General features: G+C 39.9%; 3 protein-coding genes across 3 annotated transcripts in view; 2 read left to right on the top strand and 1 right to left on the bottom strand.

The window, feature by feature from the left end:
• The window catches only part of LOC144438124 (glyoxal reductase-like), a 31,559-nt gene extending 17,812 nt beyond the window's left edge, over positions 1-13,747 (bottom strand). The window contains exon 1 of the mRNA XM_078127154.1: positions 13,681-13,747. Within this exon, the coding sequence (XP_077983280.1) occupies positions 13,681-13,747 (67 nt within the window). The remainder of the gene's footprint in view (positions 1-13,680) is intronic.
• The window catches only part of LOC144437867 (uncharacterized), a 435,833-nt gene that overhangs the window by 358,481 nt on the left and 63,198 nt on the right, over positions 1-14,154 (top strand). The gene's annotated exons all lie outside the window — the stretch shown is intronic.
• The window catches only part of LOC144438170 (diphthine methyl ester synthase-like), a 7,099-nt gene continuing 6,902 nt past the window's right edge, over positions 13,958-14,154 (top strand). The window contains exon 1 of the mRNA XM_078127206.1: positions 13,958-14,154. This exon is cut by the window's right edge and continues 41 nt beyond it. Coding sequence (XP_077983332.1) covers positions 14,061-14,154 — 94 coding nt within the window. The 5' untranslated portion in view covers positions 13,958-14,060.

The raw sequence follows: 14,154 nt of genomic DNA, 5'->3' as shown, positions 1-14,154 counted from the left end.
TATACTCTCTCTCTCTCTTCCCATACCACACCTGGTAATCTGCTATAACCGTTGTATGTTATACTTTCTCTTTTCCTCTACCACACCTGGTAATCTGCTATAACTGTTGTATGTTATACTCTCTCTCTCTCTTCCCATACCACACCTGGTAATCTGCTATAACCGTTGTATGTTATACTTTCTCTTTTCCTCTACCACACCTGGTAAGCTGCTATAACTGTTGTATGTTATACTCTCTCTTTTCCCCTAACACACCTGGCAATCTGCTATAACTGTTGTATGTTATACTTTCTCTCTTCCCATACCACACCTGGCAATCTGCTATAACTGTTGTATGTTATACTTTCTCTTTTCCTCTACCACACCTGGCAATCTGCTATAACTGTTGTATGTTATACTTTCTCTTTTCCTCTACCACACCTGGTAATCTGCTATAACTGTTGTATGTTATACTCTCTCTCTTCCCATACCACACCTGGTAATCTGCTATAACTGTTGTATGTTATACTTTCTCTTTTCCTCTACCACACCTGGTAATCTGCTATAACTGTTGTATATTATACTCTCTCTCTCTCTTCCCCTAACACACCTGGCAATCTGCTATAACTGTTGTATGTTATACTCTCTCTTCCCATACCACACCTGGCAATCTGCTATAACCGTTGTATGTTATACTCTCTCTCTCTCTCTTCCCATACCACACCTGGCAATCTGCTATAACTGTTGTATGTTATACTTTCTCTCTTCCCATACCACACCTGGTAATCTGCTATAACTGTTGTATGTTATACTCTCTCTCTCTCTTCCCCTAACACACCTGGCAATCTGCTATAACTGTTGTATGTTATACTCTCTCTCTCTCTTCCCCTAACACACCTGGTAATCTGCTATAACTGTTGTATGTTATACTTTCTCCCTCTCTTCCCCTAACACACCTGGCAATCTGCTATAACTGTTGTATGTTATACTCTCTCTCTCTCTTCCCATACCACACCTGGCAATCTGCTATAACCGTTGTATGTTATACTCTTTCTCTCTTCCCATACCACACCTGGCAATCTGCTATAACTGTTGTATGTTATACTCTCTCTCTCTCTTCCCCTAACACACCTGGCAATCTGCTATAACCGTTGTATGTTATACTCTTTCTCTCTTCCCATACCACACCTGGCAATCTGCTATAACCGTTGTATGTTATACTTTCTCTCTCTCTTCCCCTAACACACCTGGCAATCTGCTATAACCGTTGTATGTTATACTCTCTCTCTCTTCCCATACCACACCTGGCAATCTGCTATAACCGTTGTATGTTATACTCTCTCTCTCTCTCTCTCTTCCCCTAACACACCTGGCAATCTGCTATAACCGTTGTATGTTATACTCTCTCTCTCTTCCCATACCGCACCTGGCAATCTGCTATAACCGTTGTATGTTATACTCTCTCTCTCTTCCCCTAACACACCTGGCAATCTGCTATAACCGTTGTATGTTATACTTTCTCTCTCTCTTCCCCTAACACACCTGGCAATCTGCTATAACCGTTGTATGTTATACTCTCTCTCTCTCTTCCCATACCACACCTGGCAATCTGCTATAACCGTTGTATGTTATACTTTCTCTCTCTCTTCCCATACCACACCTGGCAATCTGCTATAACCGTTGTATGTTATACTCTCTCTCTCTCTTCCCATACCACACCTGGCAATCTGCTATAACCGTTGTATGTTATACTCTCTCTCTCTCTCTCTCTCTTCCCATACCACACCTGGCAATCTGCTATAACCGTTGTATGTTATACTCTCTCTCTCACTTACCATACCACACCTGGCAATCTGCTATAACCGTTGTATGTTATACTCTCTCTCTCTTCCCATACCACACCTGGCAATCTGCTATAACCGTTGTATGTTATACTTTCTCTCTCTCTTCCCCCAACACACCTGGCAATCTGCTATAACCGTTGTATGTTATACTCTCTCTCTCTCTCTTCCCCTAACACACCTGGCAATCTGCTATAACCGTTGTATGTTATACTCTCTCTCTCTCTTCCCATACCGCACCTGGCAATCTGCTATAACCGTTGTATGTTATACTCTCTCTCTCTCTTCCCATACCACACCAGGCAATCTGCTATAACCGTTGTATGTTATACTCTCTCTCTCTCTTCCCATACCGCACCTGGCAATCTGCTATAACCGTTGTATGTTATACTCTCTCTCTCTCTCTTCCCCTACCACACCTGGCAATCTGCTATAACTGTTGTATGTTATACTCTCTCTTTTCCTCTAACACACCTGGCAATCTGCTATAACTGTTGTATGTTATACTCTCTCTCTTCCCATACCACACCTGGCAATCTGCTATAACTGTTGTATGTTATACTTTCTCTCTTCCCCTACCACACCTGGCAATCTGCTATAACTGTTGTATGTTATACTTTCTCTTTTCCCCTAACACACCTGGCAATCTGCTATAACTGTTGTATGTTATACTTTCTCTTTTCCTCTACCACACCTGGCAATCTGCTATAACTGTTGTATATTATACTCTCTCTCTCTCTTCCCATACCACACCTGGTAATCTGCTATAACTGTTGTATGTTATACTTTCTCTTTTCCCCTAACACACCTGGCAATCTGCTATAACTGTTGTATATTATACTCTCTCTCTCTCTTCCCATACCACACCTGGTAATCTGCTATAACTGTTGTATGTTATACTCTCTCTCTTCCCCTACCACACCTGGCAATCTGCTATAACTGTTGTATGTTATACTCTCTCTCTTCCCCTACCACACCTGGCAATCTGCTATAACTGTTGTATGTTATACTCTCTCTCTTCCCCTACCACACCTGGCAATCTGCTATAACTGTTGTATATTATACTCTCTCTCTTCCCCTACCACACCTGGCAATCTGCTATAACTGTTGTATGTTATACTCTCTCTCTCTTCCCCTAACACACCTGGCAATCTGCTATAACCGTTGTATGTTATACTTTCTCTCTTCCCATACCACACCTGGCAATCTGCTATAACTGTTGTATGTTATACTTTCTCTCTTCCCATACCACACCTGGCAATCTGCTATAACTGTTGTATGTTATACTTTCTCTCTTCCCATACCACACCTGGCAATCTGCTATAACCGTTGTATGTTATACTTTCTCTCTTCCCATACCACACCTGGCAATCTGCTATAACTGTTGTATATTATACTCTCTCTCTTCCCCTAACACACCTGGCAATCTGCTATAACCGTTGTATGTTATACTTTCTCTCTCTCTTCCCCTACCACACCTGGTAATCTGCTATAACTGTTGTATATTATACTTTCTCTCTTCCCCTACCACACCTGGCAATCTGCTATAACTGTTGTATATTATACTTTCTCTCTTCCCATACCACACCTGGCAATCTGCTATAACTGTTGTATATTATACTTTCTCTCTTCCCCTACCACACCTGGCAATCTGCTATAACTGTTGTATGTTATACTTTCTCTCTTCCCATACCACACCTGGTAATCTGCTATAACTGTTGTATATTATACTCTCTCTCTCTTCCCCTAACACACCTGGCAATCTGCTATAACTGTTGTATATTATACTTTCTCTTTTCCTCTACCACACCTGGCAATCTGCTATAACTGTTGTATATTATACTCTCTCTCTCTCTTCCCCTAACACACCTGGCAATCTGCTATAACTGTTGTATATTATACTTTCTCTCTTCCCCTAACACACCTGGCAATCTGCTATAACTGTTGTATGTTATACTCTCTCTCTCTCTTCCCCTAACACACCTGGCAATCTGCTATAACCGTTGTATGTTATACTTTCTCTCTCTCTTCCCCTAACACACCAGGCAATCTGCTATAACTGTTGTATGTTATACTCTCTCTCTTCCCATACCACACCTGGCAATCTGCTATAACTGTTGTATATTATACTTTCTCTCTTCCCATACCACACCAGGCAATCTGCTATAACTGTTGTATGTTATACTCTCTCTCTCTCTTCCCCTAACACACCAGGCAATCTGCTATAACTGTTGTATGTTATACTCTCTCTCTTCCCATACCACACCTGGCAATCTGCTATAACTGTTGTATATTATACTTTCTCTCTTCCCATACCACACCTGGCAATCTGCTATAACCGTTGTATGTTATACTTTCTCTCTCTCTTCCCCTAACACACCAGGCAATCTGCTATAACTGTTGTATGTTATACTCTCTCTCTTCCCATACCACACCTGGCAATCTGCTATAACTGTTGTATGTTATACTCTCTCTCTCTCTTCCCCTAACACACCAGGCAATCTGCTATAACTGTTGTATGTTATACTCTCTCTCTCTCTTCCCATACCACACCTGGCAATCTGCTATAACCGTTGTATGTTATACTTTCTCTCTCTCTTCCCATACCACACCTGGCAATCTGCTATAACTGTTGTATATTATACTCTCTCTCTCTTCCCCTAACACACCTGGCAATCTGCTATAACCGTTGTATATTATACTTTCTCTTTTCTTCTACCACACCTGGCAATCTGCTATAACCGTTGTATATTATACTCTCTCTCTCTTCCCCTACCACACCTGGCAATCTGCTATAACTGTTGTATATTATACTCTCTCTCTCTTCCCCTAACACACCTGGCAATCTGCTATAACTGTTGTATATTATACTTTCTCTTTTCCTCTACCACACCTGGCAATCTGCTATAACTGTTGTATATTATACTCTCTCTCTTCCCATACCACACCTGGCAATCTGCTATAACCGTTGTATATTATACTTTCTCTCTTCCCATACCACACCTGGCAATCTGCTATAACTGTTGTATGTTATACTTTCTCTCTTCCCATACCACACCAGGCAATCTGCTATAACTGTTGTATGTTATACTCTCTCTCTCTCTTCCCCTAACACACCAGGCAATCTGCTGTAACCGTTGTATATTATACTCTCTCTCTTTTCCCCTACCACACCTGGCAATCTGCTATAACTGTTGTATATTATACTCTCTCTCTCTTCCCCTAACACACCTGGTAATCTGCTATAACTGTTGTATATTATACTTTCTCTCTTCCCCTAACACACCTGGCAATCTGCTATAACCGTTGTATGTTATACTTTCTCTCTTCCCATACCACACCTGGCAATCTGCTATAACTGTTGTATGTTATACTCTCTCTCTTCCCATACCACACCTGGCAATCTGCTATAACTGTTGTATGTTATACTTTCTCTCTTCCCCTACCACACCTGGCAATCTGCTATAACTGTTGTATGTTATACTTTCTCTTTTCCCCTAACACACCTGGCAATCTGCTATAACTGTTGTATATTATACTCTCTCTCTCTCTTCCCATACCACACCTGGCAATCTGCTATAACTGTTGTATATTATACTTTCTCTCTTCCCATACCACACCTGGCAATCTGCTATAACTGTTGTATGTTATACTCTCTCTCTTCCCCTACCACACCTGGCAATCTGCTATAACTGTTGTATATTATACTCTCTCTCTTCCCCTACCACACCTGGCAATCTGCTATAACTGTTGTATATTATACTCTCTCTCTTCCCATACCACACCTGGCAATCTGCTATAACTGTTGTATGTTATACTTTCTCTCTTCCCATACCACACCTGGCAATCTGCTATAACTGTTGTATATTATACTCTCTCTCTCTTCCCCTAACACACCTGGCAATCTGCTATAACCGTTGTATGTTATACTTTCTCTCTTCCCATACCACACCTGGCAATCTGCTATAACTGTTGTATGTTATACTTTCTCTCTTCCCATACCACACCTGGCAATCTGCTATAACTGTTGTATGTTATACTTTCTCTCTTCCCATACCACACCTGGCAATCTGCTATAACCGTTGTATGTTATACTTTCTCTCTTCCCATACCACACCTGGCAATCTGCTATAACTGTTGTATATTATACTCTCTCTCTTCCCCTAACACACCTGGCAATCTGCTATAACCGTTGTATGTTATACTTTCTCTATCTCTTCCCCTACCACACCTGGTAATCTGCTATAACTGTTGTATATTATACTTTCTCTCTTCCCCTACCACACCTGGCAATCTGCTATAACTGTTGTATATTATACTCTCTCTCTTCCCATACCACACCTGGTAATCTGCTATAACTGTTGTATATTATACTTTCTCTCTTCCCCTACCACACCTGGCAATCTGCTATAACTGTTGTATGTTATACTTTCTCTCTTCCCATACCACACCTGGTAATCTGCTATAACTGTTGTATATTATACTCTCTCTCTCTTCCCCTAACACACCTGGCAATCTGCTATAACTGTTGTATATTATACTTTCTCTTTTCCTCTACCACACCTGGCAATCTGCTATAACTGTTGTATATTATACTTTCTCTCTTCCCCTAACACACCTGGCAATCTGCTATAACTGTTGTATGTTATACTTTCTCTCTTCCCCTAACACACCTGGCAATCTGCTATAACTGTTGTATGTTATACTCTCTCTCTCTCTTCCCCTAACACACCTGGCAATCTGCTATAACTGTTGTATATTATACTTTCTCTCTTCCCCTAACACACCTGGCAATCTGCTATAACTGTTGTATGTTATACTCTCTCTCTCTCTTCCCCTAACACACCTGGCAATCTGCTATAACCGTTGTATGTTATACTTTCTCTCTCTCTTCCCCTAACACACCAGGCAATCTGCTATAACTGTTGTATGTTATACTCTCTCTCTTCCCATACCACACCTGGCAATCTGCTATAACTGTTGTATATTATACTTTCTCTCTTCCCATACCACACCAGGCAATCTGCTATAACTGTTGTATGTTATACTCTCTCTCTCTCTTCCCCTAACACACCAGGCAATCTGCTATAACTGTTGTATGTTATACCCTCTCTCTTCCCATACCACACCTGGCAATCTGCTATAACTGTTGTATATTATACTTTCTCTCTTCCCATACCACACCTGGCAATCTGCTATAACCGTTGTATGTTATACTTTCTCTCTCTCTTCCCCTAACACACCAGGCAATCTGCTATAACTGTTGTATGTTATACTCTCTCTCTTCCCATACCACACCTGGCAATCTGCTATAACCGTTGTATGTTATACTTTCTCTCTTCCCATACCACACCTGGTAATCTGCTATAACTGTTGTATGTTATACTCTCTCTCTCTTCCCATACCACACCTGGCAATCTGCTATAACTGTTGTATGTTATACTTTCTCTCTTCCCATACCGCACCTGGCAATCTGCTATAACTGTTGTATGTTATACTCTCTCTCTCTCTTCCCCTAACACACCAGGCAATCTGCTATAACTGTTGTATGTTATACTCTCTCTCTCTCTTCCCATACCACACCTGGCAATCTGCTATAACCGTTGTATGTTATACTTTCTCTCTCTCTTCCCCTAACACACCAGGCAATCTGCTATAACTGTTGTATATTATACTCTCTCTCTCTTCCCCTAACACACCTGGCAATCTGCTATAACTGTTGTATATTATACTTTCTCTTTTCTTCTACCACACCTGGCAATCTGCTATAACCGTTGTATATTATACTCTCTCTCTCTCTTCCCCTACCATACCTGGCAATCTGCTATAACTGTTGTATATTATACTCTCTCTCTCTTCCCCTAACACACCTGGCAATCTGCTATAACTGTTGTATGTTATACTCTCTCTCTCTCTTCCCCTAACACACCTGGCAATCTGCTATAACCGTTGTATGTTATACTTTCTCTCTCTCTTCCCCTAACACACCAGGCAATCTGCTATAACTGTTGTATGTTATACTCTCTCTCTTCCCATACCACACCTGGCAATCTGCTATAACTGTTGTATATTATACTTTCTCTCTTCCCATACCACACCAGGCAATCTGCTATAACTGTTGTATGTTATACTCTCTCTCTCTCTTCCCCTAACACACCTGGCAATCTGCTATAACTGTTGTATGTTATACTTTCTCTTTTCCTCTAACACACCTGGCAATCTGCTATAACCGTTGTATGTTATACTTTCTCTCTCTCTTCCCCTAACACACCAGGCAATCTGCTATAACTGTTGTATATTATACTCTCTCTCTCTTCCCCTAACACACCTGGCAATCTGCTATAACTGTTGTATATTATACTCTCTCTCTTCCCATACCACACCTGGCAATCTGCTATAACCGTTGTATATTATACTTTCTCTCTTCCCATACCACACCTGGCAATCTGCTATAACTGTTGTATGTTATACTTTCTCTCTTCCCATACCACACCAGGCAATCTGCTATAACCGTTGTATGTTATACTCTCTCTCTCTCTTCCCATACCACACCTGGTAATCTGCTATAACTGTTGTATGTTATACTCTCTCTCTCTCTTCCCATACCACACCTGGCAATCTGCTATAACCGTTGTATATTATACTCTCTCTCTCTTCCCCTAACACACCTGGCAATCTGCTATAACCGTTGTATATTATACTCTCTCTCTCTTCCCCTAACACACCTGGCAATCTGCTATAACTGTTGTATATTATACTTTCTCTCTTCCCCTAACACACCTGGCAATCTGCTATAACTGTTGTATATTATACTTTCTCTTTTCCTCTACCACACCTGGCAATCTGCTATAACTGTTGTATATTATACTCTCTCTCTCTCTTCCCCTAACACACCTGGCAATCTGCTATAACCGTTGTATGTTATACTTTCTCTCTCTCTTCCCCTAACACACCAGGCAATCTGCTATAACTGTTGTATATTATACTCTCTCTCTCTTCCCCTAACACACCTGGCAATCTGCTATAACTGTTGTATATTATACTTTCTCTTTTCTTCTACCACACCTGGCAATCTGCTATAACCGTTGTATATTATACTCTCTCTCTCTTCCCCTACCACACCTGGCAATCTGCTATAACTGTTGTATATTATACTCTCTCTCTCTTCCCCTAACACACCTGGCAATCTGCTATAACTGTTGTATATTATACTTTCTCTTTTCCTCTACCACACCTGGCAATCTGCTATAACTGTTGTATATTATACTCTCTCTCTTCCCATACCACACCTGGCAATCTGCTATAACCGTTGTATATTATACTTTCTCTCTTCCCATACCACACCTGGCAATCTGCTATAACTGTTGTATGTTATACTTTCTCTCTTCCCATACCACACCAGGCAATCTGCTATAACTGTTGTATGTTATACTCTCTCTCTCTCTTCCCCTAACACACCTGGCAATCTGCTATAACCGTTGTATATTATACTCTCTCTCTCTTCCCCTAACACACCAGGCAATCTGCTATAACCGTTGTATATTATACTTTCTCTCTTCCCATACCACACCTGGCAATCTGCTATAACTGTTGTATATTATACTCTCTCTCTTCCCCTAACACACCTGGCAATCTGCTATAACCGTTGTATGTTATACTTTCTCTCTCTCTTCCCCTACCACACCTGGTAATCTGCTATAACTGTTGTATATTATACTTTCTCTCTTCCCCTACCACACCTGGTAATCTGCTATAACTGTTGTATATTATACTTTCTCTCTTCCCCTACCACACCTGGCAATCTGCTATAACTGTTGTATGTTATACTTTCTCTCTTCCCATACCACACCTGGTAATCTGCTATAACTGTTGTATATTATACTTTCTCTCTTCCCATACCACACCTGGTAATCTGCTATAACTGTTGTATATTATACTCTCTCTGTCTTCCCCTAACACACCTGGCAATCTGCTATAACTGTTGTATATTATACTTTCTCTTTTCCTCTACCACACCAGGCAATCTGCTATAACTGTTGTATATTATACTCTCTCTTTCTCTTCCCCTAACACACCTGGCAATCTGCTATAACTGTTGTATGTTATACTCTCTCTCTCTCTTCCCCTAACACACCTGGCAATCTGCTATAACCGTTGTATGTTATACTTTCTCTCTCTCTTCCCCTAACACACCAGGCAATCTGCTATAACTGTTGTATGTTATACTCTCTCTCTTCCCATACCACACCTGGCAATCTGCTATAACTGTTGTATATTATACTTTCTCTCTTCCCATACCACACCAGGCAATCTGCTATAACTGTTGTATGTTATACTCTCTCTCTCTCTTCCCCTAACACACCTGGCAATCTGCTATAACTGTTGTATGTTATACTTTCTCTTTTCCTCTAACACACCTGGCAATCTGCTATAACCGTTGTATGTTATACTTTCTCTCTCTCTTCCCCTAACACACCAGGCAATCTGCTATAACTGTTGTATATTATACTCTCTCTCTCTTCCCCTAACACACCTGGCAATCTGCTATAACTGTTGTATATTATACTCTCTCTCTTCCCATACCACACCTGGCAATCTGCTATAACCGTTGTATATTATACTTTCTCTCTTCCCATACCACACCTGGCAATCTGCTATAACTGTTGTATGTTATACTTTCTCTCTTCCCATACCACACCAGGCAATCTGCTATAACCGTTGTATGTTATACTCTCTCTCTCTCTTCCCATACCACACCTGGTAATCTGCTATAACTGTTGTATGTTATACTCTCTCTCTCTCTTCCCATACCACACCTGGCAATCTGCTATAACCGTTGTATATTATACTCTCTCTCTCTTCCCCTAACACACCTGGCAATCTGCTATAACCGTTGTATATTATACTCTCTCTCTCTTCCCCTAACACACCTGGCAATCTGCTATAACTGTTGTATATTATACTTTCTCTCTTCCCCTAACACACCTGGCAATCTGCTATAACTGTTGTATATTATACTTTCTCTTTTCCTCTACCACACCTGGCAATCTGCTATAACTGTTGTATATTATACTCTCTCTCTCTCTTCCCCTAACACACCTGGTAATCTGCTATAACTGTTGTATGTTATACTCTCTCTCTTACCATACCACACCTGGCAATCTGCTATAACCGTTGTATATTATACTCTCTCTCTTCCCCTACCACACCTGGCAATCTGCTATAACTGTTGTATGTTATACTTTCTCTCTTCCCATACCACACCTGGTAATCTGCTATAACTGTTGTATATTATACTTTCTCTTTTCCTCTACCACACCTGGCAATCTGCTATAACTGTTGTATATTATACTCTCTCTCTTCCCCTAACACACCTGGCAATCTGCTATAACTGTTGTATGTTATACTCTCTCTCTCTCTTACCATACCACACCTGGTAATCTGCTATAACTGTTGTATATTATACTTTCTCTTTTCCTCTACCACACCTGGCAATCTGCTATAACTGTTGTATATTATACTCTCTCTCTTCCCCTACCACACCTGGCAATCTGCTATAACTGTTGTATGTTATACTCTCTCTCTCTTCCCCTACCACACCTGGCAATCTGCTATAACTGTTGTATATTATACTCTCTCTCTTCCCCTACCACACCTGGCAATCTGCTATAACTGTTGTATATTATACTCTCTCTCTTCCCCTACCACACCTGGCAATCTGCTATAACTGTTGTATATTATACTCTCTCTCTTCCCATACCACACCTGGCAATCTGCTATAACTGTTGTATATTATACTCTCTCTCTTCCCCTACCACACCTGGCAATCTGCTATAACTGTTGTACATGTATGTTATACTCTCTCTTTTCCTCTACCACACCTTCATGTATATCTCCCAAGGCTGGTTCAAACTTGATTATTTTGTGCACAGTGGTGTTAAAGCCAGTTAGCCACATGACTGTTTGTCAAAGTTAGCGACCCTGTTACCAGGGTTACATTTTGTAGAGAAGCAATCAGCAATATGCCCCTAGGTCGATAATTGATGACCCTTCTTGTAACTTGTAAGGCATTTCGATACTGACAATTTGGGTTTCTTCATCAGTCATAGTTTATGTTATTAAAACATCATTCACATGTTTGCTGGTAGATTGATTTGTTCTGTAATTTGTTATGTAATTGTGTCTTGTAATTGAGACATTTTACTTAAAGGACTGAATGTTACGTTACCAACCAATAGATGTAATTTGAGTGGTGTCTGATTTTTGAGAATATCTCTCTGTAATATTGAACTCCATTATTGGAACAATCTGTTTGTTCATGAAGGATTGCCCTTGTTATGGAAGATATATCCACAACTAATAACTTGATCTAACAACCCCCATAGTTGGTTATCTGGTAAACAAAATACCATACATTGATATAATGTTGACAATGTTCAGAGCCTCCTTCCCTTTTATCAAAGTGTGAATACTATCTGTTGATAAACAGACCAAATGAATGTTTGACACATTTCATAAATCCTGGCTACAATTTTTTGAAGCTTGATGTGTGGTTAAACTTTACTCGCAATTTTTTAAATTTACTACAAAGTTTTGAACCCAATTAGTAAATTTACTACCAGACAAAACCCAGAAACCAGCAAAAGATGAAGATACAATTGATTTACAAAATGAGACACAAAACCAAATTTTCAAATCATTACTTCATTACATGGCACCTTAGAGGAAAAAAATATTTTTTTTAAAAAAGAAAAAAAAAGTAAAACAAAAGAATATTTGTAAAAAAAGAACAACTAAACAAAATACAAAAATCTGTACAAAATTATGGCTAATTCCAAGCCCCTGTGATTGTACTACATGTAAGTCTTTTCTAACATAAATGTAGCAAGTATATTATACAAAGCAGCAGTATCTTATACCATGGAAGGACAATACTATTAAGTTGAAACACCTCACAGTTTAAGTTTTGCATGAACGACTTTCATGTCTTTTTACTACATTCCTTGAATTCATATGAAATGCTGGCTTCTAAAAGACACAGACTTGTCCTTGTCTGTGTAAAAGAGCAGATCTACACAGTAAATATAAGACAACAAACATATCGTAGTATGGCTAACTCATGACACAATATATCCACATTGGATTAATTACAAAATTTCACTAAAAAATTACCAATAAAACTGTTGTTAGCCTGATTATTTCACAAAGCATTAAGGTATATATGGCAGTGGGGCACTAGGAACTGGGGGGGGGGGGGGCCAACTAAAAACTTTTACTACTAGTACTACTAGTCCTGCTTGCGGTGTACGGGATGCGATACTGACAAGGAGAGGGACAATGTCAGAATTGAGTACCAATTTACTCCGTCTGCCTGCAGGACTGAGATGGGGGTTAAGCAAACATAAAGCATGCAAAGATGGTTTGTTTTCTTTTGTCATCTGTTGATATTACATGTAAAGTACAGCTGGAGACATATGCTGAGCCATATGATGGGAGAGCTAGTCAGCTAGTTCAGCGTAAAAACCTAATCTAGTATACAAATTAGCCTTTATATTTAGTGATCTGTTAGCTAGCCTATTAACAGCTTTGGATCTGGTGATCTGTGACTGTGCTAGCTCTCATTTACTATTCTGAACTCACCTAATGTATCTAGTTATTTGGATCATGGAGGTTATAAGGGGAGATCAATGGTGTAACTATTGCCAGTATTGGTGGCAAACGTGAACAACCGCAATGTGGGAAACTTCATAATAATACCGCCCCGCTGGAACATGACCCATGAGCATTGAATTGTTTACGTGCTACACTGGACATAAAACAAAGACACTTCATAATGTTAAAGAAAGGAATCCAATCTTACCTAAGCCTAAAATCGGTATTTCATGACCAGTCGGTAAAGTCACACTCTTTGTCAGTGGAGCCGCCATCATTTGTCACTCCTTTGCGGCATCAGCGATAAATTGTTACCTAAATTATGACAACGTTTCATACACAAGAATATAATCAATGTTTTATTTGGGTTTCAATTAGATGTTCTTATTTAAGCAATATCTACAATCTATTCGTCACTACTATAGAAAATATCATAAGTAAAATCACAACGTCAAAAGGTACCCTCTTACGGCAAACCGGAAGTAGTGATCAATTCGATCGTCTGCTTTTATCCAGAAGTTTGGTTCGTTCAGATTTATCGTACGTACTATCGCCCTGGTACTGGTGGCGTGACGTCCTTCAAGGAGAATGTTGTATTTAGTCGGACTTGGTCTTGGAGATGCTAAATACATAACAGTAAAAGGATTAGAAGTCGTTAAGAGTGTGAAGAGAGTTTATCTCG

This window comes from Glandiceps talaboti, chromosome 7, assembly GCF_964340395.1.
Source record: "Glandiceps talaboti chromosome 7, keGlaTala1.1, whole genome shotgun sequence".
In the NCBI taxonomy this organism is placed as follows: domain Eukaryota; kingdom Metazoa; phylum Hemichordata; class Enteropneusta; family Spengelidae; genus Glandiceps; species Glandiceps talaboti.
This window is presented reverse-complemented; position numbering and strand designations above follow the sequence as displayed.